This window comes from Pleuronectes platessa, chromosome 9 (assembly GCF_947347685.1).
Source record: "Pleuronectes platessa chromosome 9, fPlePla1.1, whole genome shotgun sequence".
Lineage (NCBI taxonomy): Eukaryota > Metazoa > Chordata > Actinopteri > Pleuronectiformes > Pleuronectidae > Pleuronectes > Pleuronectes platessa.
The window spans coordinates 15,641,212-15,663,376 of NC_070634.1; the positions used below are offsets into that span (position 1 = coordinate 15,641,212).

At 43.0% G+C, this 22,165-nt stretch overlaps 1 protein-coding gene across 3 annotated transcripts in view; it reads left to right on the top strand.

The window, feature by feature from the left end:
* The window catches only part of arhgef18b (rho/rac guanine nucleotide exchange factor (GEF) 18b), a 40,665-nt gene that overhangs the window by 2,861 nt on the left and 15,639 nt on the right, over nucleotides 1–22,165 (top strand). Inside the window, exons 2-23 of one of the 3 annotated variants that reach the window (XM_053430182.1) lie at nucleotides 1,278–1,432; nucleotides 2,103–2,701; nucleotides 3,009–3,174; nucleotides 4,055–4,181; nucleotides 4,292–4,346; nucleotides 5,589–5,663; nucleotides 6,041–6,149; nucleotides 6,694–6,865; nucleotides 14,573–14,640; nucleotides 15,190–15,235; nucleotides 16,347–16,554; nucleotides 17,065–17,171; nucleotides 17,957–18,097; nucleotides 18,483–18,733; nucleotides 18,886–19,011; nucleotides 19,739–19,856; nucleotides 19,958–20,212; nucleotides 20,349–20,425; nucleotides 20,669–20,847; nucleotides 21,049–21,122; nucleotides 21,396–21,581; nucleotides 21,746–21,892. In XM_053430182.1, the coding sequence (XP_053286157.1) occupies nucleotides 1,278–1,432; nucleotides 2,103–2,701; nucleotides 3,009–3,174; nucleotides 4,055–4,181; nucleotides 4,292–4,346; nucleotides 5,589–5,663; nucleotides 6,041–6,149; nucleotides 6,694–6,865; nucleotides 14,573–14,640; nucleotides 15,190–15,235; nucleotides 16,347–16,554; nucleotides 17,065–17,171; nucleotides 17,957–18,097; nucleotides 18,483–18,733; nucleotides 18,886–19,011; nucleotides 19,739–19,856; nucleotides 19,958–20,212; nucleotides 20,349–20,425; nucleotides 20,669–20,847; nucleotides 21,049–21,122; nucleotides 21,396–21,581; nucleotides 21,746–21,892 (3,441 nt within the window). Of the gene's footprint in view, nucleotides 1–1,277; nucleotides 1,433–2,102; nucleotides 2,702–3,008; nucleotides 3,175–4,054; nucleotides 4,182–4,291; nucleotides 4,347–5,106; nucleotides 5,163–5,588; nucleotides 5,664–6,040; nucleotides 6,150–6,693; nucleotides 6,866–14,572; nucleotides 14,641–15,189; nucleotides 15,236–16,346; nucleotides 16,555–17,064; nucleotides 17,172–17,956; nucleotides 18,098–18,482; nucleotides 18,734–18,885; nucleotides 19,012–19,738; nucleotides 19,857–19,957; nucleotides 20,213–20,348; nucleotides 20,426–20,668; nucleotides 20,848–21,048; nucleotides 21,123–21,395; nucleotides 21,582–21,745; nucleotides 21,893–22,165 lie in introns of those variants that run through there. The other 2 variants (XM_053430183.1, XM_053430184.1) reach the window with 2 other exon arrangements.

Genomic DNA, 22,165 nt, shown 5'->3' on the forward strand with positions numbered 1-22,165 from the left:
GGCTGGCTGAAATTCAGGTCACATACCCTGCCTCCTCCTTGTTATTAGATGGGACATGGACCTACATAAAAGGTCAAAATACAGGTCAAATGCATATTTCTCAAAGCTATTTCCTGTCATCTAGGTAGTTATTTTATCACACTCAAGCCCAAATGTTCATTTTTTTGATAATTTTGGTTTAAATTAGTTATTTGTTGCTCTGGGTTGAAATAGCATGACTGACAGCTGATACTGACTGGTGATTGGTCAAGAGCGTGTATCGGCAGGACCTTGATACCGCGGCTCCATCCCCTCATCGCTACTGTGCAGCACTGGTTCCAAATGATGTCATAGGTGAAAGATGTTTGTGTTCATATCTGAGATATTTGAGCTTCATTTCTGGATAGTGGGAGTGTCTTCTTTATACACAGTCTGTTGGAGAGGTCGAGCATGCAGTGCCTCCTCGTGTACAGCCCCCATTCACTCCTCGGTTCCTCTCTGAAATCCCAGCATATCCTGTATAACACAAGTAGAATATTGTCGTTTAAACTGATCTTGTAAAGAAAATGAACATTCACTGTGGGAACAAAGCTGAACCAGTGTGTTGAAGGAGAGTGGAGTCCGGCCCTGTGGAGCCAGGAAGGCTTAGGCTGAGGGATCACAGGAGGCGTCCCTTATGAAAGGAGGGTTATGTAACCTGTCGTCTGAGGATCTCCTCTCCTCACATGCAGCTGAAACCCAAACACTGAACATGACATCGACTCAGACGTCTTAGCAGGCTTTCAGACACCGCGAGATACTGACAGGTTTATTTTCCTTATGTAAGAAATGTTAAATTGATTTGCTTTCTAACCTCAAATATGTATCAATAAACTCAGTTAACCTTTGTTAACCATACATCTCCTTCATATGGCAGATACACATTATTACATATTAGGTTATTTACTGCAAGCACGCAGCTTCTCAGGCCACGGCAGGCTCAGTGGGTGAATAATCTCAGGCTCTCCAACACTGACATGGAGACTAATGCTGGCTCACTGAGCAGTTGCCAGTGGTGACTGTGGTTTGTGGCATCATGTGAATCCAGAAATCTGTTTATGCAATGGAAATGTAAAGGAGCTTTCCGTGTGAGGCTGGAGCAGGGGCTGCTTCTCAGCTTTTTCTTCCATCATACACACAAGAGCGCTTCGATTGAATACACAGGTGCTGAGACCAGCTACCTCTGATCTTCCTATATTTTGTTTTTCTCCTTGTGCTGCTTTTTATCACTCACAAACGACACATCCGTTATCTTCCAGCATCGGAGTGCAAGCCATGTAGTCCGCCCTGTGGGCCTCCCAGTGCCCAGCTCAGTGTCCAGCCTGCTGCTCCCAGTGGGAGAGGGTCTTCCTCCTCACTCTCACCCGCCTCTATCGCTGAGAACGTCTTCTTTGGTAACACCAGTGACGACCAGGTAAAGCTCTATATTCATCCTTTGGGTCGTGTTCATTTTCTAACTCCCCCCCCCCCTGACTTGGTTTGACCCACACTTACAGCACGGCTCAGCGTCAGCCTGTCAGCTGTTCTGCCACTTTAGTCAGACTGGAAGATCTCAACACTGGTTGGATGGTTTGGCATGAAGCTCAGCACAGACATTCCTTGTTCCCAGATGTTTCCTAAGGCTTTTTGGAGATCCCTTCACAGGGCCCCTGTTGGATTTATATTTGCAGTTTTAAGTGGAAAATCTTGTCAACTGTGGAATAGATTACCATGAAAGTGGATATTCTTAGTGTATCAATTCTAATGACATTGATGATCATGGGACTGAGTTCTTAATTTTCATTTTATTCAATTGATATATCTAGACTCTTATATGGATTGCATACAAATTTGAGTCACTGACTGCAGTATAACAAGTTGGATTTCTTGACCATCAGGTTAAAATGGAACTTTGTCAAATAATTTTACTGGTTATTATACACCTGCAAAACCATCAACGTTACAAGGCTAGCACACTAACACACATTTTTGTTGTCTTGAATTGTCAATTGTGGCTGATGATCATAACATCTTGTTGATCCATTTTTTCTGTTTTTCTCCGTGGCTGCATTCCGCCTCCTCGCCTCCCTGGCTGACCTCCACAGGATGCGTGTTCAGTAGTCAGTGACTACGACTGCCCTGGCGTGGAGGTGGCCGGCAGCGTTGAGGAGCTGCTGGACTTCAGCTCCTCTTTCAAAGACTCTGAGTACTTTAAAGACTTGGAGGGAGACACTCATGCGACACAGTTCACTATAACCACCAGAGAAACCTCAACTTTTGGCCACCAGGTGTTTTTTAACTCAGGCCCTCCTGCCATCAACGTACCTGTAGAGACCTCCCTGAGCGCTCCCTCCCCTCAGGCCAACGCACCATCACTGCCCCATTATAAGCAGCCTGAAGAGGAACCCCATCACTTTGTGGTCACTCAGCTTAGTCCCAAGATACTGCCAGGCTGTATCATTGGCAGCGGAGACTCCTCAGGCCCGGCACTCGGGCTTAGTGTGACAATAAATCTAAACGGACTGCTGGGATCAGTGGAAACAGCAGACGGAATAACAGGATCAGAGGGAGTCAAGACGGAAAACGTAATGGATTTCGAAGGGGAGCCAGATGAGGACAGTTTTCCCATCCTGGTCAGATCCATGTCAACGTCTCGAAGGCACAGCTGGGGTGTCCCTGTGTCCCCCATTAACCTGGGGAGGAGGTAAGATTGATGAAGATGGATGGAGGGATAGAGAGATGAAAAGCAGTTTCTTCAAAATTCATATCTTAAGTCCTTCGTGTGTTTCTTGATAATGTGAATGTGACTTTTCAATGAAGTGTCACACAGAATCCCTTGTATTGAATCTCATTACCTCTTCTCCCACTGAGCTATTTAACAGTTTCTGGTGGTTTGGTTGATTGTTCTATAACTTTCTAAAATAATGCTGTCGAGACAACTTTGGGCTGTGAACATGAACAAATAAGTTGAGAGAAACAAACTCAAAGTGTGTTTGTTGCTGTGTTGTCAGACTGAGTCTGGACACCATGGCCACGGACAGCGATGGAGAGAGAGACGATGATGAGGAGAGACAGAATAGTCTCTTCCAGTCCACCGGGGACCAGAGCTGCACCAACTGTCCTGAGGAGGAGACAGGGCCGAGGTTCCCCTGTCCCAGAGCCAGGCTCACCAGCATGGTAATAAAGAACAGTGCCACACTTTACTGACAAGATAAGGCTGGAGATGTTCTTAAAGTTAGTTGCTGTCTACAAATCCAATCTCAAGACCACAATCAAAACAGTGCACTTCTGAATACCTTTCAATTTCCTTACCTAATTAATAACAGTTCGCAAATATATACTTTCATTTCAAAAAGGCTACATCATTTCTTCAAATAGAAGGTTGGTAATAGTTTGTTGTTGGGACCATTTTTAGCTGCGGACGAAAACCCATTTGGTGCACCACTGAAGTATCTATGAAAGCAGGAAGTGAAACTGACCAGTATTGACTAAAGTCCACATGTTCATCACATAGTAGGGATTGGTTTAGCGGTCCTACAGTGTGGCTCCAATTTGTGTTTTCAATCGTTTTTGGACCACAACTGGGAAAACACAAGATCTATCAGGCGTTGACTGCACAGAAATATATAAATGCACTGTTGTTGTTCCTCTTTTCATTGCTGGTTTATTTCTGATGACATGAAAACTGTAGAATATCATCAGATTGATATTTTAAGGCTGGAAAGAAATAACATCACACAGAGACTTAAATTGGACGGTTTCAGGATCACTTTCCTAAACATTGCAAGATAGTTTCCTATCGTCATTTCTGTCATTTCTCAGGAAATCATGTCAGAATGCGGAAGTAAAAATCAGATCATGTCATTTAAGGTGAGTGCTCAGCTTCAAATCATAACGTGGATCATGTGGGAGGTGTCCACTGTAATGAGTGACGTTCTAAAACGACCAAAAATGTGAATGTGAACTAAATGCTGTTCTCACTAAAGGTTAGAATCACAGGGAGGGGATGTCTGTGTTCATCTACTGTAAATCTATCTTTATTCCTCAATGTCTTCAGGCTAAAGGTGCATCTGGCAGGCATCTGTATTCCCGATCAGAGATCCTTGCCACGGACGAGTGTTCCCGTGCTGCACACATTTCTCGTGTTGTACAGACGTCCAAACAGGCCGCAAGGGCAGCGGGAGGTGAGGCTAAAAAAGTGTTTTTCATGCAGAGGTCATGTTAGTGTGTGTGCTTTTCACCCCACAGGGGGCTGTTTTCATCCTATTTAACCTTTCTTCTGTCTCTGGTGTAGCAGAGGAGTTTGACCCTGAAGAAAACCTCCATTCTACTGAAGGCCAGAGCCACATGTAAGTCTACACCATCATCAGTAACTTGCAGAGCCCCTCCTGATCTGGAATCTGTGGGGGAATAACTACTTCCTCTAAAGAAGATGCTTCTGTCTAACTGGCAGATCCGGTTTAATGATTCTTGGAAGAGAGAAAAAATAACTTTGAGTCACAGGAGGCAAATGTTGGTGTCATACCTGCAGCATTTGAATGATGCGGTACATTAAGGCACATACTGTTTTTTAGTTGTAAACTGTTATAGTCTGGTACAGGCATCCGACTCCCATGTTACAGAGGGGCTTCCCCCATTTCTCTCTGACATTTCTGCTCCATGTCATATGTCTGCAACGTTCTCCTCCCACAGTCCTCTCTCCCAGCTCCTTAGATGGCCCCTCCGTGTGTGTGTGTGTGTGTGTGTGTGTGTGTGTGTGTGTGTGTGTGTGTGTGTGTGTGTGTGTGTGTGTGTGTGTGTGTGTGTGTGTGTGTTTGTGTGTGTGTGTCTGTGGCAATTGTGTGGACGCAGCAGACAAGGGAGGATTATTCTCTAAATCACAGTTTGACACCCAGCTCCCAGCTCGCAGCTCCCAGCAGTCGCACTCTCCTCTCCTCTCCTCTCCTCCTCTCCTCTCCTCTCCTCCTCTCTCCCCTCCCCTCCTCTCCTCTCCTCTCCTCTCCTCCTCTCTCCCCTCCCCTCCTCTCCTCTTCTCTCCTCTCCTCTCCTCTCCTCTCCTCTCCTCTCCTCTCCTCGCCTCTCCTCTCCCCCTCTCAGCCTCACTGTCTTGTTTGTCTTAGGCTGATGGTACAAAAAGTTCTGCAGGAGCTAAAGCTGTACCATGGGTAAGTAAACAGGAGAGGGAGGTCTGTCTGCTCCTGCTGCTGCTCAAACGTCATCTCAGTCCTCACGGCAGCAGCGGTGCAGGCCACAGGGGGAGCACTGCACTGTGTGGGTGTGTGTCTATATAATTTGTTGTTTTCAGACGCATGGATTTGGTGTGTGCATCTGCCTGTTTGTGCACTGGCACAGTGTGGTAGTAAACCTAGACAAGGTCTGTGGAGGACCAGGCATTTGTTTTATTTGATAGAATCACCAGCCGATAATGTGCTCAAGAGACTACCCAACCACAGCCGACATTTTCTTTACACTGTTCACTTGTGCTTTAATGATTGTCTCTTATTATAAGGTCACAGCATGTTATTTATAGAGCATAAAAAAATGGTGTATATGTGGCTGTTGCATTAAAACCATTCACATGTCTGTCACAGGGTGAAGCAGAGGAACAACAGATCAGAGGTCAAAGAATCAGGAAATGTCACCTGGTATGAGTTCCTCTCTCATGGGTGAGTACTGTCCTCATCCCTGTTACATCACTGAATCTTCAGTAATTACATTTTAAATTTGATCTTTAATTGGCCGCGATGGTTCTTCGTTCAGCTATCTACGACAGATTGTGGTCAAAACCTATCGAGGGGTAACATCATGTATCAGTACAGTGACAGCTGTTGTTGATTCTGCGATAATGTGGTTTCCTGTCATGGAAACAGTCCAGTCAGTTCTCACGTCAACAATGAAACAAATATGTAAAATAATTTGCAGAAGAAAAACACTGTTCTGTCTTTTATAAAACTAAAATATGTTTAAAAGATGATCAAATGTTAGTAGCTATTAGTGTTTCCTTTTAATTTTGGTGCATTGAATTCACTGCCTCTTCTTCCAGGCCCGAGGAAGAGGAGGATCGCACAGAGAAGGTGGAGAAAGGCACCAAGGTGAAAAGGACTCTCAGCTCTCTGAGGAACAGGATGACAGGCTCCTTCAACAAAGAGAAGGTAGACTCCCCTAAAACGAACAAATGGTGCATGTTGTTGCTTGATAGTGTCCCGTGCTGCTTAAACTGCTGCGATGTGTTTTCTCATCTGATAAAGTGTTTGCTGTGTGTGTGAGTCTGGTTAACTTATATTTTCATTGGACAGGGATTGAAAATTAGCCTCCACACATGTGCATCAAGTTCCTGAAACCTGTAACAATACTTCTCTGTGCAGGCAAATAAACAAATGAAATATGAAACTCAGCAATAAACTAAGGAAGATCTAACATTTGAGATACAAAACTCTGTTATGCACCAACACATTTAAAAGCAGAGTGTGAAAAACTACGAGGCAAAAATCCTTTAGGTGCGAACACTTTGTGCGTTTTGCTGCACACACAAATGCAGTAATCTACTTACACAAGGCCTGTTACATATCCTGCCGCCAACGTGGTTACGATGTGATGTCAAACCCGGCCGTGCAGTGTGTGGTGCAATGAAAGAGAATGCAACTCATTTGAATGTAAAAACCTCCCCCTGTGTTTGCTCTTCTCGTTCCTCTGCAGGGTAAGAACCGAGAGAAAGACAAAGAGAAGGAAGCCAAAGAGAAAGTGTGCGGCGGCAGCAGCAGACGCAGCAGCAGTGCCCATTATCTGGTGCCAGGCGCTTTTTCAAGCTGTGCCACCTGCTCACTGTGCAGCAAGACCCTGCAGAAAAAGCATGGCCTGCAGTGCATGAGTGAGTAACACCACAGCCACAGGTGCACACACACCCACGCATGTTCCCGGGATGTCACGCACATGCACAGGTGTTACGCTCACACACAAAAAAAGTCGTATCTACTTACACCCAGTGATGCTGCACGCATGCTCACTCACTCAGTTACTGGAGCACACGAGCAAGCAAACACAGCCGCACACATACACACATAATCACACACAAGCACAAAGTTTAAAAGCAACACCTGACACAAACATGTCACACAAAGAGCGAATACCCTTTCCCATATATCTTCTTATTATACCACATTTAAATTCTATAGAACTGGATTTTCATTAGGATCACCACCTAATCGCTATGAGTCCCGTAAACGTGTCATTTTACTTTGTGAGAAATCAATGAAAATGTTGCAAAACTCGAAATGTTAGAGAAAGACCCCGAAAAAATTCTGGATTCATCCCTTGATTCGGATCCTCACCAAAATATAATGGGGAACTTCCTTGGCTCATGACACCCTCTTCGAAAAAATAGTTTTTGCGTAATCTGACTAACAAACAAACAAACAAACGTAGAAGAAAACATGACCTCCTTGGTGGATGTAATTACCCAGGAGACACTTAGGTTATATTTTTGGGCAGAACACGTGACTAATTCTGACTTAATGTTATTTTAATAGACACATTGACGTCTTTGTTTACAGAAGATAATTTAGGAACTTTTCTCTTTAACAACTATGCAATAACACCGACCGTGACAATTACATCCACCACACTGACTTTGACTTTCTCTCTTGAGAAGAGGGTGCTGTTCCCTCTCAGTTCCTCTTTAAACCTTATTTGACACTATGCGAACTGTCATACGAACACAGATGCAGCTCCTCCCTGTTTGGTTTTCCCGTCACATCATTGCTGTGTGTGTGTCCTGCATTGCACAACTCCGCTCACTTGTTTACATGTGTTATCTGATGTATTATCACCATCCTCTGACAGATGTTTACGTGAGTCGACAGCATGTCTCAACTTTGTTCCTCCAGATATTCCTCCCGTTGCTATTGTGTGTTGCATGAACTCTTCGTTGAGATAGTGGAGGGATTCACAGATTTATGTGTCCGTTCATAGAGTTGCACAGGACGTTTCGTTTGTCACCGTCATGCCGCTCACACGCAGCCTGCGGCGTCAGCTGATAGGCCTGGAATACCCAGTGAAAGACGTGAAGCTGTGAGAGTAGTGGAGGAGAGATAATCCAAGAGGTCAGACTACATGACCAACTGGTGATAGGAATTTTTCCCATGAGTATGTGCAGTGTGATCGGTTCAAACTGCATATATGACATGAAGGAAGACTACTGGTCTAATGCAGATTAAAGTGCATGGACGTAATTTCAAAACCGATGCTTTTAAATTCCTGTAAACAGGGTATTTCCTTTTCATCAGCATGAACAGGGACACATTTGTCTGCATTACTGTTATTCTGCTGGTGGGTAAATTTGATATCAACAAATAAAGTTTCCGAAAGGGAAGCAGAGCCACTCTCTATATTAGTAACGTTTCATTTTCTCTGAAGTGGACCATTTAGTCATTCTGTGCTCCCACTTCATCATTTCATGGCTGTAACCTCTTTTTTCCGTTTCTCCTCGTGCTCTGTGAGGAACAAAGGTCACAGTCACGGACAGAACATTTACAAATCTTACAGTCTGCCAGGAAGGGGGCGGGGCTGTGGGGGGTGTATAATGTATGATTGTTTTTGATGGTGTGCTTATTAAACAAAGTTGTTCTGGTGTGTTTCACAAGACCCAGGCCAACACACCGGCCATCCAGAGGGATTCAGAGAGCCCTGCTTCTGTTAGACACGAACCAGAGACCAGCAACACATCCATCTCACTCTGACTCTCTGTGGCAATCAAAACATCTGTCTGTCTTTCTGTGTGTCCCCAATGTGGAACGCATATCTAAAGAGATCAGGCCACTTGCTAAACAGACCTCTGAAATAGTCGGAAGAATAACAGCTAGGAAAGCAAATCATTCAAACATATATAAAAGCCACACATGTGAACGGCAATAAAGCAAATTCATTTCATGGGAAACACTCACTGCAAAACCTTTATTGCAGATAAACCAGGTGGGATGAACACAAAGTAGTCTGACTTCACTCTGCAACTAAAAAGCTTAGCTCACAATGTTCAGCACACAAACTATACAAAGTGTCAGTATATATTGTGTGTAATTATAAAGTAGCTCTGGAGCATTAAACAGGCAACTTGAGATTGGACATTGCACTAGTTGTCCTCAATGTGGACACTTGTTGTTGTGGGGTTTCGTTACACACACGCAAACACACACACACGCGCGTGGAGATAAGCAGTGAGTGTCCCTTTAATTTGAACCCAGCCCCTGTGGGGATCCAGCAGCCTGTGGAATGCGTCGTTTGTGTGCCAGAGATTGTTCCCAGTGCAGAGCAGGACACAAAACTGGACCAAACCAAACCAAAAAAAATGTGGCAGACTTTGGAGCTTGTGGTCGCCGGTGGCCGAGCTGATTAGTGGACGTAGCCCCCGGCCGGACGCCTCTTCCCTGCGGGTGCAGCTGCCTGTTCTCCCGGCCCCCGGAGGCACGGTAAGAGGAGCGGGATCAGGTGGATGCCTCTCGTTGTTTCCCTCAATGGGACTTCTCGGGCATCCTGACCGCTAGCCAGCCCGCTGCATGCTAAGAGTAGCCGCCGACCGAGCGCTTGTTGTGTTATGTTGTTCCTCTGTGTGGGGCTGTGGGTGAGTTTGTTAACACGTGGAATCCGTTTGTTAAACTTAGTTATGTTACATTTGTCGCCAACGAGCCCGGCTTGGCTCAAGTGCGTTGAAGTGAAGATGTAGCTGATTAGCTTGTAGCCACTTGACGCTAGCGCTGTTAGCCTGCCCACAACCGCTACTATTTGAAAAACAAGGCTAGCCGGGTAAGCATTTAGCTCTTATTTAGCTTAAAGTGGTCGTTTAGGTAAAAACGCCACATTACTGCGGTGTCTCCGAGGTTTAATTCCGTGTAGCTCTCCTTCAGTTTCACTTTGTCTTTTTACGAGTTCATCTCTGCTGCTTGGTTACAGACTTGGCTTAAAGCGCAACAGGTGATTGCTACTCCGGCTAGCATTAGCTTCGTAGAGAACTTGTTATTTATTCGAATTGAGCTGTTAAAACATGGCTGGCCCGCTCACACCTTGCTTGTAATATCGTGTGAGAATTAAAGGTGAGTATATGGGATGATGTTCACTTTCCCAGTTAAAGTGTGAGATGCTTCTGTCCGTGTTTAACGGTCTCCTGTGTTCCCAGTGCTCCCCTCCCGTTATATCAGACACCCAGCAGCTGACTGGCTCTGTATTATGAAACTCCATGATCCTCCCGTGTTAAATGGTGTTATCATTGTGTGTCAGATTCTTGTAATTCCTTAGCCAGGCAGGTGATGCCCTCCACCAGCGCGTTATTAGCCTGGAGCACTGGGAATGGCCCAGGCTGCGGAGGGGGTCCACCGTCCAGCCTGTCCCCTCGCTCCTCTTACCTCCCTGTCCTGACTGGGTTTTCTCTTTGACTGGGTCACATGCTTCTAATTGTGCCTGGCAGGTCTGCTAGTGCCTATCAGCCCACTCCACTGACTCTGGGTCTCACCCATCTCCCCCTGTTAGCACACCACTCCTCCATGCATCGCTGATTTGCCTTCCAGCGTGCTCCCTCTCTCTGGGCGTTTGCCTTGGACTGGATTTAAGACTTAGATTGCCTAAGTCAGTAGATTTCCACCTCTCAACTGTGGTAGTCCTCTGCTGTTCATGTCATCTATGGATCGATTAGTCAGCAGACTAATCAGAAAAGGAGCAACGGACTATTCAGGGATTTCAAATAATACATCTTGTGATTGTTTACATGGATATAGGCCTGCAACTCTACCCACTATCCATTCAATGCTTGCTATTTCCTCAGTTAAATCATTGAATAAGCATCTTGTCATAGTGAAAGCATCAAGTTCCAAACTGGTCTATTCAGATCGCTTATTTCAATCAACCAACTTGTATCCTGTTGATAACAAGGAAAGACACCAGATCCTCACATTTAAAGATCCTGGAACTAAATAATATTTGGAATCTGTACTTTGAAATGTAAAACCAAGCACTACTTGGAAGTGTATAGCATTTACATAGATCTACATATGCCCCACCTCCTCCATTAAGATTTGCCTATACTGCTGGTCTTTAAGGGTGACCAGGACCCTTCGTTTTGGGTGAGACATGTGACTGGCCGAGGTGTTTCGCTTCATTGAGTCAACAGCTCCCTGAGCCCCAGTTCCTCCTCTTTCAGTGGATGATGTCATGGTTTGGCTGGCTGCTTCAGAGTTTGCCCCAAGTGTTGATGTCTTTTTTTTGTCCCTTTTGTTCGATGGAGTTAAGTGACCTCTTCTACGGTGAATGCATGAACTCACAGGAAGCAGGTGATGTCAGGTTTTTGGTTACTCTATAAACCAAGGTGTGTATGAGTCGCGCTGCAATTGCACTACCAAAACACTTGTGGCTGTTTCTATTCTGGTGCTGAGTGTCTTCCGGTTTCTGCTCCGCTTATTTACAACTTCTCTGACGACTCTTTACCTCAGAACGATGGCGAGTGTTACTAAGCAGTTTGTCGTTCATTCATTCAACTCAATTAAAAAATGGCTGCGAGTCTGCCACAAAAATGTAAGCTACCAAGCAGACCAATCACGGCTCATGTGGCCCATGTCGTCTAGTGTAGTAGTTACATTTTTGGGGAGGTGCATGTCAGAATACAGCATAGGGCTCTGAGTAGGGTACACTTTTTCTAATAGGCTACAGCGACAGAGAGATTTTTTTTTTTTGAATAGCTGTAGTTTTCGTCTTAACAGCAGCGTTTTTCTATGAATTGCAGATAGTGAAGGGAACACATGGTTATTTTCTATACCAAGAATAGAGAAAGGAAACCACAGGATATATAACTATACCTACGTAGTGAACTCACCTCAAAATGTCCAAAACACTATCTGAAGCAATACTGTGTCAGGGCCTAGTTTATACTCTGGGGAGACATGTTGTTATACATGTAAACTGAAGACACTGGTTAAGAAATGTTCATTGGTTCATTAAAATACATATTTAGTGTGATTAATATGATGACACTTGCAAAACCACTATTCTCACGCACAGTTTCACACATTCTGTCTTGACAGTGTTTGCAAGCTGTATGATAAACATTGCTTTAAGTGTCCTGTCATGAGTTAATGTTTCTTAGGAAGATACCAGCCATTTATATCTGGAGCACTGTTAATTCCAGCCTCATCCCATAAGATAACATGGTGCAACACATTGTTTCTCTAGATCGTGACAAGTACCACACATGAAAACGTCATATTCATTTTTGAATGCTGCCCAGGACAAACATAAGGAATTTTCACCCTGGTGACCTGGACCTCGTATGTATTTCTAGTTCATTGCGTGACTTGGTGTGCTTCACGTGTGATAGGCTAATAACCAGTCAGCAGGTGTTGGTAGTGGTGGTTGGGTTTTGGATGGGGCTAACCACAGTGCAGCTGACATGAGCGAGTGACCATCACACTGCTGAAGAGCGGTGGAGCTGCTGAACACTCACCCACGGGATCCACTCGATTGATATCACAGTGACTTTGTTTATGGCTGATGACAAAGCTTTGTGTAGTTTTATCTGTGGTTTTGACTCATTTCCTCGTGCAGTGTTGGTTTAATTATTTTCGTCTTTATCAAAAACTATGCTGTCTGGGATATCAGTGAATGGACAACACAGTGTTCTTTCTTATCTCTGCATCATTTTAAAAGTCTTAATAAGCAAAGTTTGTTTGGATTGCATTTTGAATACAACAACCTCAACTACACATTCCTGAGCAGAAGTGGTTTACGCTCGGTTTCTTCAGTGATGACTTGGGTGGAGGTTTTACTGACACAGCTTTTTCATTCCATCCAGATCGGCTCAGCTGTTAGTTTCCTCTTATCTTTTCCTGTGCTTTTTATTGACATAACAAATATTTCTTTGGCTTCAAACCTGAGTGTAATATAAAGACGACTATCTGATGTGATGCAATAAGATCTGGAAAGGTGTTGGTCGTATGAAATGTGTTTTTTGGACGAATGTTGCACAGCTCTGTTCAGTACTGCCGGGCACGACTCAAGAGACACAACTCTGCTGTCGAGGATTATTGAGACACCCGTTTCTCTTTTCTATTTCTGCTGCAGAGTCAGAAATAGATATGTAATTACCAAGGAGAAGGAAGGAGGTCGGTTAAGAGATTGTGAATGAAGAGGAAATAGTAGATTGGTTAGGGCTAGATCTTAATTGTAGAAGGACAAAAGATGGTCTCCTTTTAATAAACTGGACTCTGTGTTCTTTGTGCCCTCCTGAATTCACAGGCATCATTTCTCCCTCAGTGTCATGTTTGTAATGGACAGGAATGAGTTTTTGTTTGTGTAAGTGCATTGTACCAGCACAAAAGACAAATAGGCAATAGAAGCCTTTACAGTAGGCTGTACAGAAGTTAGTGGAAATTGCTAGTATGGGTCATGTTTACACTGTGTCATTAACGAAAGCTGAGCCTTTGTCAACAAGATTCAAACAATCACAATAATGCCTCTTGGCCCATGCTATATAGTAAATGTGTGTGGTAGTGGTGGTGGTGGGGGGGTGTTGTGTGGGGAACGTTCACTTGCATAAGGTATTTGCTCCTGGTCAATTTATAGATTTTCTTTTTTAATTTGAATCAATTAAAAAAAAAATTTAACAAGTAAATTAAAATCAATGAATTTTTGTAGATCACAATTTTAATAAGATAATTCATGGATCTTAATGAAAATAATCAGGCACATTTACAGACCTGATATTGATGAGTGATGGTCCATCTTTGGTTTTAGTTTCTGCTAATAGATCCAGCTACCGCATGTGATTTTAAACTTTAATTTTATATTCACCTGTCTATTGAAATGTTGGTTAGTTGCTGTCTTTCAATGTCTTGCAGAACGAATCAGGAAGTATTATCATGGCTCTAGGTTAAATACATATAAACATTTCTGCATGTATGCACATGTATTTTGTATTTAAGGCCACATGTCTAGCCTGGTTTCACCGGTTTGGTTTGAGATCAGGCTTTGCATAGTGATGGCTGGTTTTGTTTGGCCTTTTCATTGATTGAGTAGAATATGGAAATGAGAACCTCCTGCTTGCACTATGCGTTTCCAAAACATCTCCAATAATCAGTAGAGAGACAGTCACCCCGTCTATACCTGTTAACAGTAGCTTTGTTTTCCAAACAGGCAGAAAAGTGGAGAAAAAAAACTTCAGCTCCTGACGTGGTAGTGAGCCTTATTGCCATCATGTGCTTGTAAACCGAAAGCCATAATCACTGCTGCACCGATCTCATGGAGCCGGAAGTAATTCTTCCACTTTGTGATAAGAATACTCTTCTGTGATTTTTTTTATTTTTATTATTCTGTGTGTGTAAATATTGCCAGCTGAAAAATCAATGCCTCCAGGCTTTTGTTTGAATCACAGCCTTCTAGCTGTTGGATTGATTGTGAAATCTCAAACTTCACTCTCTTACTGGTCTGACTCAGATCCATATTCAGCCCAAGAGCCACCACTGTGGCGTCTGTGTACTGGACAGTTGTTTTATCAAGACTAATACAACACTGATCCTGTTGTTCCTGTTCTGCTCTTTTTCAGATTGTGCTGTGAACGTTCACAAGAGCTGCAAGTCTCTGCTGGGTGAGTGCTCCAGCACCAAGAATAAGGTAAACACTTTAATTGAGCATAGAAAAACAGCTACAAGAGAAGTCACCCTCATTTCCCAAACCTCCTCTGTGTTCTATTATTTTGTGTTTAGTAGTACAAAAAGGAATTTCAGAGAAAAAACGAAACTAAAGATGAATAAAACCAGTATTGATGTAGGACTGTATTTAAAAAATTCATACATTAAAATCACACAACGTTTACAACTACTAACTTTGATATTATTAATTAACCTCGCTTTACAAGCGCGAAAACACCTTGACACTAATCTGAGTCCATAGACCTCAACACATAAAGCCACATTTGTACGGGAGTTCCAAGTGGTCTTTGGAGCCTATCCTTTTAAGACACTGAACTGAAGATAACACTCTGTCACTCTTGAATATGAATCCGTGTGAGATGGACTTTGCTTGTTAACCATGTTAGCATTCTCGTCCTGTAGAGGAAGACATTCTGTTTTTAGGCATTTTTAAATCTAGTCACTCAGCTGATTTAAAAATTATTCAACAAGAATGTCTTGAAGAAAATGCTCCCTTTCTTTATTTACTCAGAGAGATTCTCTCCGGAAGAACGGCTCATCAGGATTTTCTAACCTTGGTAAGTAGAACATATATGCGAAGACATGGATTGGATTGATGAATAGGAAGGCAGGTTTAGTCCTATGTGTTATAGAAAGCTGGTTTCCTCTCTGGTGGTTTGCAGTGGATAAAAAAGAAAAACAATTTCCTCAGTTTGCAAATCCTTTTTAATTTATTGTGCATATAGTTGCGTGGGTCTTACTGGCATATGTGTGCCTGCCTACATTTTGACCGCAGTGGAGGAGATTGGCCTCCAACTGGCTATAGGCAAAGGTAATGATTAGCTATTGTTTAACAGTTCCGTGATTTACTCCTGGTTCAGTTCATATAGATTCAGTTATGTTGTATGTAGAATAGAAGTCGAATTAATATCTCCACACAATGAACAAAAGGAAATGTAACTAAGTTAGATCCTTTCAAATAGTTAATCTCAAAAACATTTAGGTGGATTGTTACTCACAATTTAGTTTCGTGCTTTTGAGAGATTAAATGTCTTTATTTATCAGACGTGATCAGCCTCAGAATGAATGTGCAGTGTGCATTCATTCTTCATCAGGACATGGTCCATCCCAGGTAATTTCAATCAGTGCTTTCTTATTGTAACATTCAGCAGGTCCTTTTGCATGTGATCAAATCCACAGGAGACGTGAGCAGCTACAGCAGCAGCAGTTTAGTTAATCTCCTGGAGCAGTTGTTATTCTCTTTTGAACAGTTGGATCCCTGTCAGTTGCACCTGATTTCTCCTCATGTGCTGCTCTGGCCAATCAGTAGCTCATGCAAGGGGTTGTCAAGGCGAGGAGCAGAGACGGGAATTGAGGAAAAGTGAACAATCAGGAAGTGGGAGAAATATAAAAGGGTGTGCATTTTTCCAGAAGTTGCTACAAGAGATTGGATATGATGATTAAACCTCACCTCGGAGAACAATCCTTCTGCCACACCTAGTTTGAGACTTTCACAATTGAGCTTGCAGTCACCCAATGTGGTAGTCAAACTACGAGAGGCCCCAAAGAGTGCTCCAGAATTACCCTCCTCTGCCTCATTGTTATGTCTGTCCCTGTGTCTCCTCATGTTCTTCCCATGTCCCCTATCAATCTCTCTGTTCAACTGTCTCTCTTGTCTTTCCTCTCCAGCGCTTAAAGACCGGGACAGAGAGCGGGATCAGGCAGGCCCAGACCCATCACAGACCCTGGATGGCCACTCAGGCTTGCTCTTCTACCCAGGCATGACCATAAGTCACTGGGGACCTTACGCTCACCTGACTGTCGCCCACACCACCAGCTCCTTTGCAGCCCCTGCCTCCAGCCTTGGCCACAGCCTCTGTCACCACAGTAGCTCAGGGTGAGTGTCTCTGACCTGCATAGAGGAGCCTTTTTTTTTTTTTTATCTCTATGTTTTAAAGATAATAAATATTACCTAAATTACTTCTCAAGTTCAAATAAACACCCCCAAAATTAGCTATCTTTATTTTTAGATTCTTATTTTTTCTGCTCACAAACTATTTTCATTGTGAGACGTGTATTTATAGTTGATGTATCAAGGCAAGTTGTCTTTTCTTATTATACAGCCTTTTGAAACGGAAGCAAGACGGTTCATAGACCATAGGACTACTTTTTATGCTGCATTGCTAATAAGAGTGGGAGAAAGAGAGGGAGGCAGAGAATCAGGGGAGAGCAGAGAAGGAGTGACAACCAGGCAACAGTATGAAGGACTTTTATGTCAGGGCCATTGTGGAGCTGCATATGCACATGTTGTGCCTTAGATGTATGTAGACTGCTACTAGCTTGAAGGGCTGAGGTGCTTCAGTATCAGCATGTAAGCCACCTTAGACCTGTTGTTGTCATCCCTCAGATCCCTCCCTGGGGAGATGGATGAGACAGATGCTCTCCGCTCGAAACGCTGCAACGAAGATGCCATTTCCCTCGCTCCCTCCACCACGGAGTCCATCTTCGTAGAAGGTTAGTTGATTGACTGAGGTGAACTCGACTTTTGAAAATTCCTCTCGTGGCTGAAAGAGTTAACTCTAAAGGAAACCGTTCTGGATTCAGTGTTCTTTTTGATTTAACTTCCTTTTCCACACCTGCTTTCTGCGATCTATGTGCTTTCCTGAGTGAAGAGAGATAGTTTGTCTTCAGGGAGTTTTCTTAAATCCAGGGAGTAGAGAGTGTGGAGTGTGTTTTGTGGAGTCAGGGGTGACCTCACCCTGTCTCATTAAGCTGAGTGTGTGGGAGATGCAGACAGGCTAACTGTGTAATGGCGTTCCTTCTTAAAAAGCCTGATAAAGTTTGGTGGGTTTTATATTTCAGATTTAAACAAATATATATTATGGTTCATTTTGCTTTATCACTATCCCCATACATCCTTTTCAGCCCTGTGAAAACACAAAAGATGAGACATGACGTCATCGGTGAACTATTCTCAAAGCTGGAGGCTTCACAAAAATGATCTGGAAAAACTTTTCTAAGTGAATTATCTTTTGGATTCAGTGTTTATAAATTATGAATAATAAAAAATTAAGTGGATTCTGTTATCCTTTAGAGGAAAATAGAGGGGATCATTTTTAGAGAGAGTTTTAACACAGACTGGATTCTCTCAGGAGGTATTTCTGCTCAAATTGACCTCTGACTTCCCTGTGAAAAGACTCAGTTAAACATGTGACACCAACATTACACAATGTCCCACTCATTGGGATTATGACACTGTAATGGATGGTAGTTTTAGATGCCTCTGCTCCTATCTTCAGATACTCACTATGCAGCAGTGCGGGCTGACCTGGAGTCTCATGCCCAGGACCTGGAGGCTGAGTCATGGAGTTTGGCAGTTGACCAGCAGTATGCTAAGAAGCACTTGAAAGAAATGGTGAAGAGACAGGATGTGATATATGGTGAGTGTGATTTGTTTAGATGTTCTCTTCGATATAATCTGTTTGTTGAAAGAGTAACTTGTTTGACAGGTAGATAATTGGTTTAATAGTTTTGTGAACTGGTTACTGTCACTGACAGAAATTTGACTTATGAAAGTTTCTCACACTTACGTAGCACTACACTTCTATAACATTGTTACTGAAAAAGTTGACATCAAAGCAGCAGAACGAGAGATGATGTATTTTTAATTCTATCAAAATGTCGGTTCAGGCAGAAATCCCGGTGTTATGCTAGTTGTGGCTAATAGAGCGTCTCACTTCTTTGAAACTGCACACCACCAGATGCAAAATAATTGTATATACTTAAATTGCAGGTCATAAATATGTATTTCCTGTCATTGTACAGAGCTGATGCAGACGGAGATGCACCACGTGCGGACACTGAAGATAATGCTGTGTGTCTATGTCCGAGAGTTGAAGGAGAACCTCCAGATGGACTCGGGCAGGCTGGACTGTCTGTTTCCCCGCCTGGAAAACCTCCTCGAACTTCACACGCATTTCCTGTCTTGTCTTAAAGAGCGGCGTCGAGAAAACCTTGTTTCCTCCAGCAACAGAAACTACACTATCAACAGATTGGCCGACATTCTGATCACACAGGTTGGAAGAAGATATAGCATCTCTAACATGAACACGCATGCATACCAAATCCCAGCATAGCATGAGACAGAAGTTGCATGTAAATAGATTTACACACGGTGCATTATGGGCCAGACTGTATGACACGTATAACCGTTTGCTTTGTTCTCCAGTTCTCAGGTGAGATTGGAGAGAGGATGAAGGAAAACTATGGAGATTTCTGCAGTCACCACACTGAAGCTGTAAGCTACTACAAAGAACAGCTGCAAAACAACAAGAAGTTCCAAAACCTCATACGGGTAAGACACATTAGCATATTCAGAATTTTGAGAATCTGATTCACAGTACTTCTTCATCGTAGTATAGTAAATTAATTTGCAGTCTGAGGCTTATTCCACACATACATGGATATTTTTTTAAAACCTGTTTATTTTTCTAGTTTTCTTTATGCTATTCGTCCATATGCAAATTCAACAAGTCGTCCCTCCCAAACCGAGGCTACAAAATAGAGAAAACTCCTCTGTGGGAGGAATGTCATGCAGAGGCTTTTAATGTTTACATATAAATGTACAGTTACTATTCCAAGATATTAACAAACCAATGACATCACTGTTCGTTACAGAGGCCCGTTTTGATTGTCAGCATACTTGGACTCCATGTTACCCTGAGATTGACCAACTTTATATTCAAGTGTGATTTTGAGGAATAATTTCACTTAACTATTTCACTTTTCACTAGTTCACTTTTGAGATTCTTCCTTTCCTCGATGTCCCACTGTTTTTTACCCACTGAAACTTTTTCAGGCCTCTGATTGTTCAACATGGTTTTAGTTCTAAGGTTGTATGGCCGCCTGTTGGTTTGAAATGCTCTTTCACACCATTTTTGTTCTCACACTGCCTGTGTGGACAGAATTTGTGTTTTAAAGAACAGAGGAAAAAAACCCTGTTTTAATAAATATGCGTATGTGAGAATTGCGTCTGATACATGTCGACTTAATTCATGCTCCTTTTCCTTTTTTTAACTCAGAAAATCAACAACCTGTCCATTGTGCGGAGGTTAGGAGTGACTGAGTGTATTCTGTTGGTGACACAGCGCATTACCAAGTATCCAGTGCTAGTGGAGCGTATTCTGCACAACACTGAAGGTCCAGTATTTATTTTAGTTTTTCTGAGAATGATACACCAATACATTTAATTTAATACATTTTACTCAAATTTTAACACATCAAATTATTTCTCTCTGTAGCGGGAACAGAAGAACACGAGGAACTGACTCGGGCACTGGGTCTGATTAAAGACACCATCACTCAGGTGGACACGCTGGTTAATCTTTATGAGAAGACGTCTCGACTCAGAGACATTCACAACAAGATGGAGCCAAAGGCAATGGGAAAAATCAAAGATAGCCGAGTGTTTCGCAGGGAGGACCTGGCACCAGCAAGAAGACGACTGCTTCACGAGGGCACTGTGAACTGGAAGGCTGCTTCAGGCAGGCTCAAAGGTTTGATCAAACTAAATAAGGATCTACTATCTAGGAGCATTAAAAAGAGAAATGTGTTATGATGGTTAACACCCAGCGCACATCCAGCTGGCAGTTTGAAGGCTCAAATTGTCACATTTGATTTTTGTATTTCCAGATATTCTTGCAGTGCTTCTGTCGGATGTGTTGCTCTTAATACAAGAGAAGGACCAGAGATATGTATTTGCTACAGTGGTAAGTTATTTAGATTTGTCGGTCAGTATAATAAACAACATCTGTATTTAAGGATTAATTAACGGTACGATCAGTCTGAATCCCATTTTGTTAGTGATGCTTAATCTATAATCCTCATCTAAGAATGTAATTTAACACGATTTATTAAGTAATCAAGTCATTAAGTAAAAAGTTATTTATGTACTCCTCATTAATCTCTGCGATCTCTTCTTGTTCCTCTACTTGTTACTGTGATCCTCTCAGGATAACAAGCCGTCGGTGATCTCTCTTCAGAAGCTGATAGTCAGGGAAGTGGCCCATGAGGAGAAAGCTATGTTTCTTATCTGTGCTTCCTCCAATGAGCCCGAGATGTACGAGATCCACACCAACTCCAAGGAGGAGCGAAACACTTGGATGAGGCACATACGGCAAGCTGTCGAGAGGTAGCAGAGAGAATATTTTGTATTTGGGAAGACGGGCTGTTATGTTAACGTCATTAATCTATTTAGACTGTGGTTTACCCTGGACATAATATTAACAAAATATTATCGTTACACATCAATGCACAATGACTCAGATAAAACAGAGAATGCATTGTTTCTTTCTTTTTCTGTCCACCTCTCTGCTGGCTTCTGTCCTCTCAGCTGTCCTCACACAGAAGAGAGGCTGTTCAGTGAGGAGGAAGAGGCACGAGTTTCCAGGTTCAAAGAGTTTCAAGGTATACAATGCCCTTCAACATTTGCCATACAAAACCACTAGGGGGTGCTCATGTATCATGTTAGATTTTTGATCCTCAGAAACTTTTCAAACTTTTGAAGGTTACAAATAATTTTATGTGCTTCCCTTCTTCTTTATGTGTGACATTGTGTCTTTAGAGGACAGTGGTTGCAGTAAAGATGCTACAGAAATTGGCTTGTGACAAACTGTGAATCGCCATATGTTGTATAAGCTCAGAGTCTTTTCTTATTCAACTCCATGTGTCCCGCTGCAGATCGGCTGAGTCAGAAGGACACAGTTATCTTGCAGGCTCTCACTGAGAAGCTCCAGCTGTTTGCGGACATGGCAGAGTCTGTGGCAGGTCTGGAAGACACAGCTTCACGTTCTAGACTTTTGCTTCGAGGAGACGCCTCAGACCTCCAGCAGGGGGAGGCCCTGCTCAAAGGGGCCATCACTGAGGGTATGTGTATGCCACAGACAATAAGTATCTACTGTGGACACAAAGTATGTTCCTTGATACAGCTGTATAAGAGGGTGAATAGTAGTGTTGTTGAATTTACTACTGCTCCCATAATCCCCATTGTCCATCTTTTCCACTTTAACTTGGCATCCTCTTCACTTCAGTGGAAAATCTCCAGAACCTGCTGCAGTCCGGGGTGAAGGAGGAGGCTCCGACCTCTCAACTGGAGGAAGGAGGGGGCTCCGGAGTTCTGCCCAGACGAGCGGATACCTTTGGGGGCTATGACAGCAGCCCCAGCATTCTCAACAAGAGTGAGTGCCCACTCCATTCCCCAAGGAAGTCCACCATCTAATGGATTTTGCAGTTGTATTTCAGTGGCATTTGTGCATTAATAAATTTGAGAAATCTTTCAATGGCTGTTGATTCCTTGAATAAGTTGAATGTACTATATGTGAACTGTTTTCTAGTAACTACCTGGCAACAAAGCCAGCATGTGTAACAAACAAACAAATACTTTAATGGTTACAGTTTTGTTTCTGTGAGGTTTCTGTGCAGTGTTTGTCATTGTGAATATGTCTGTGTTC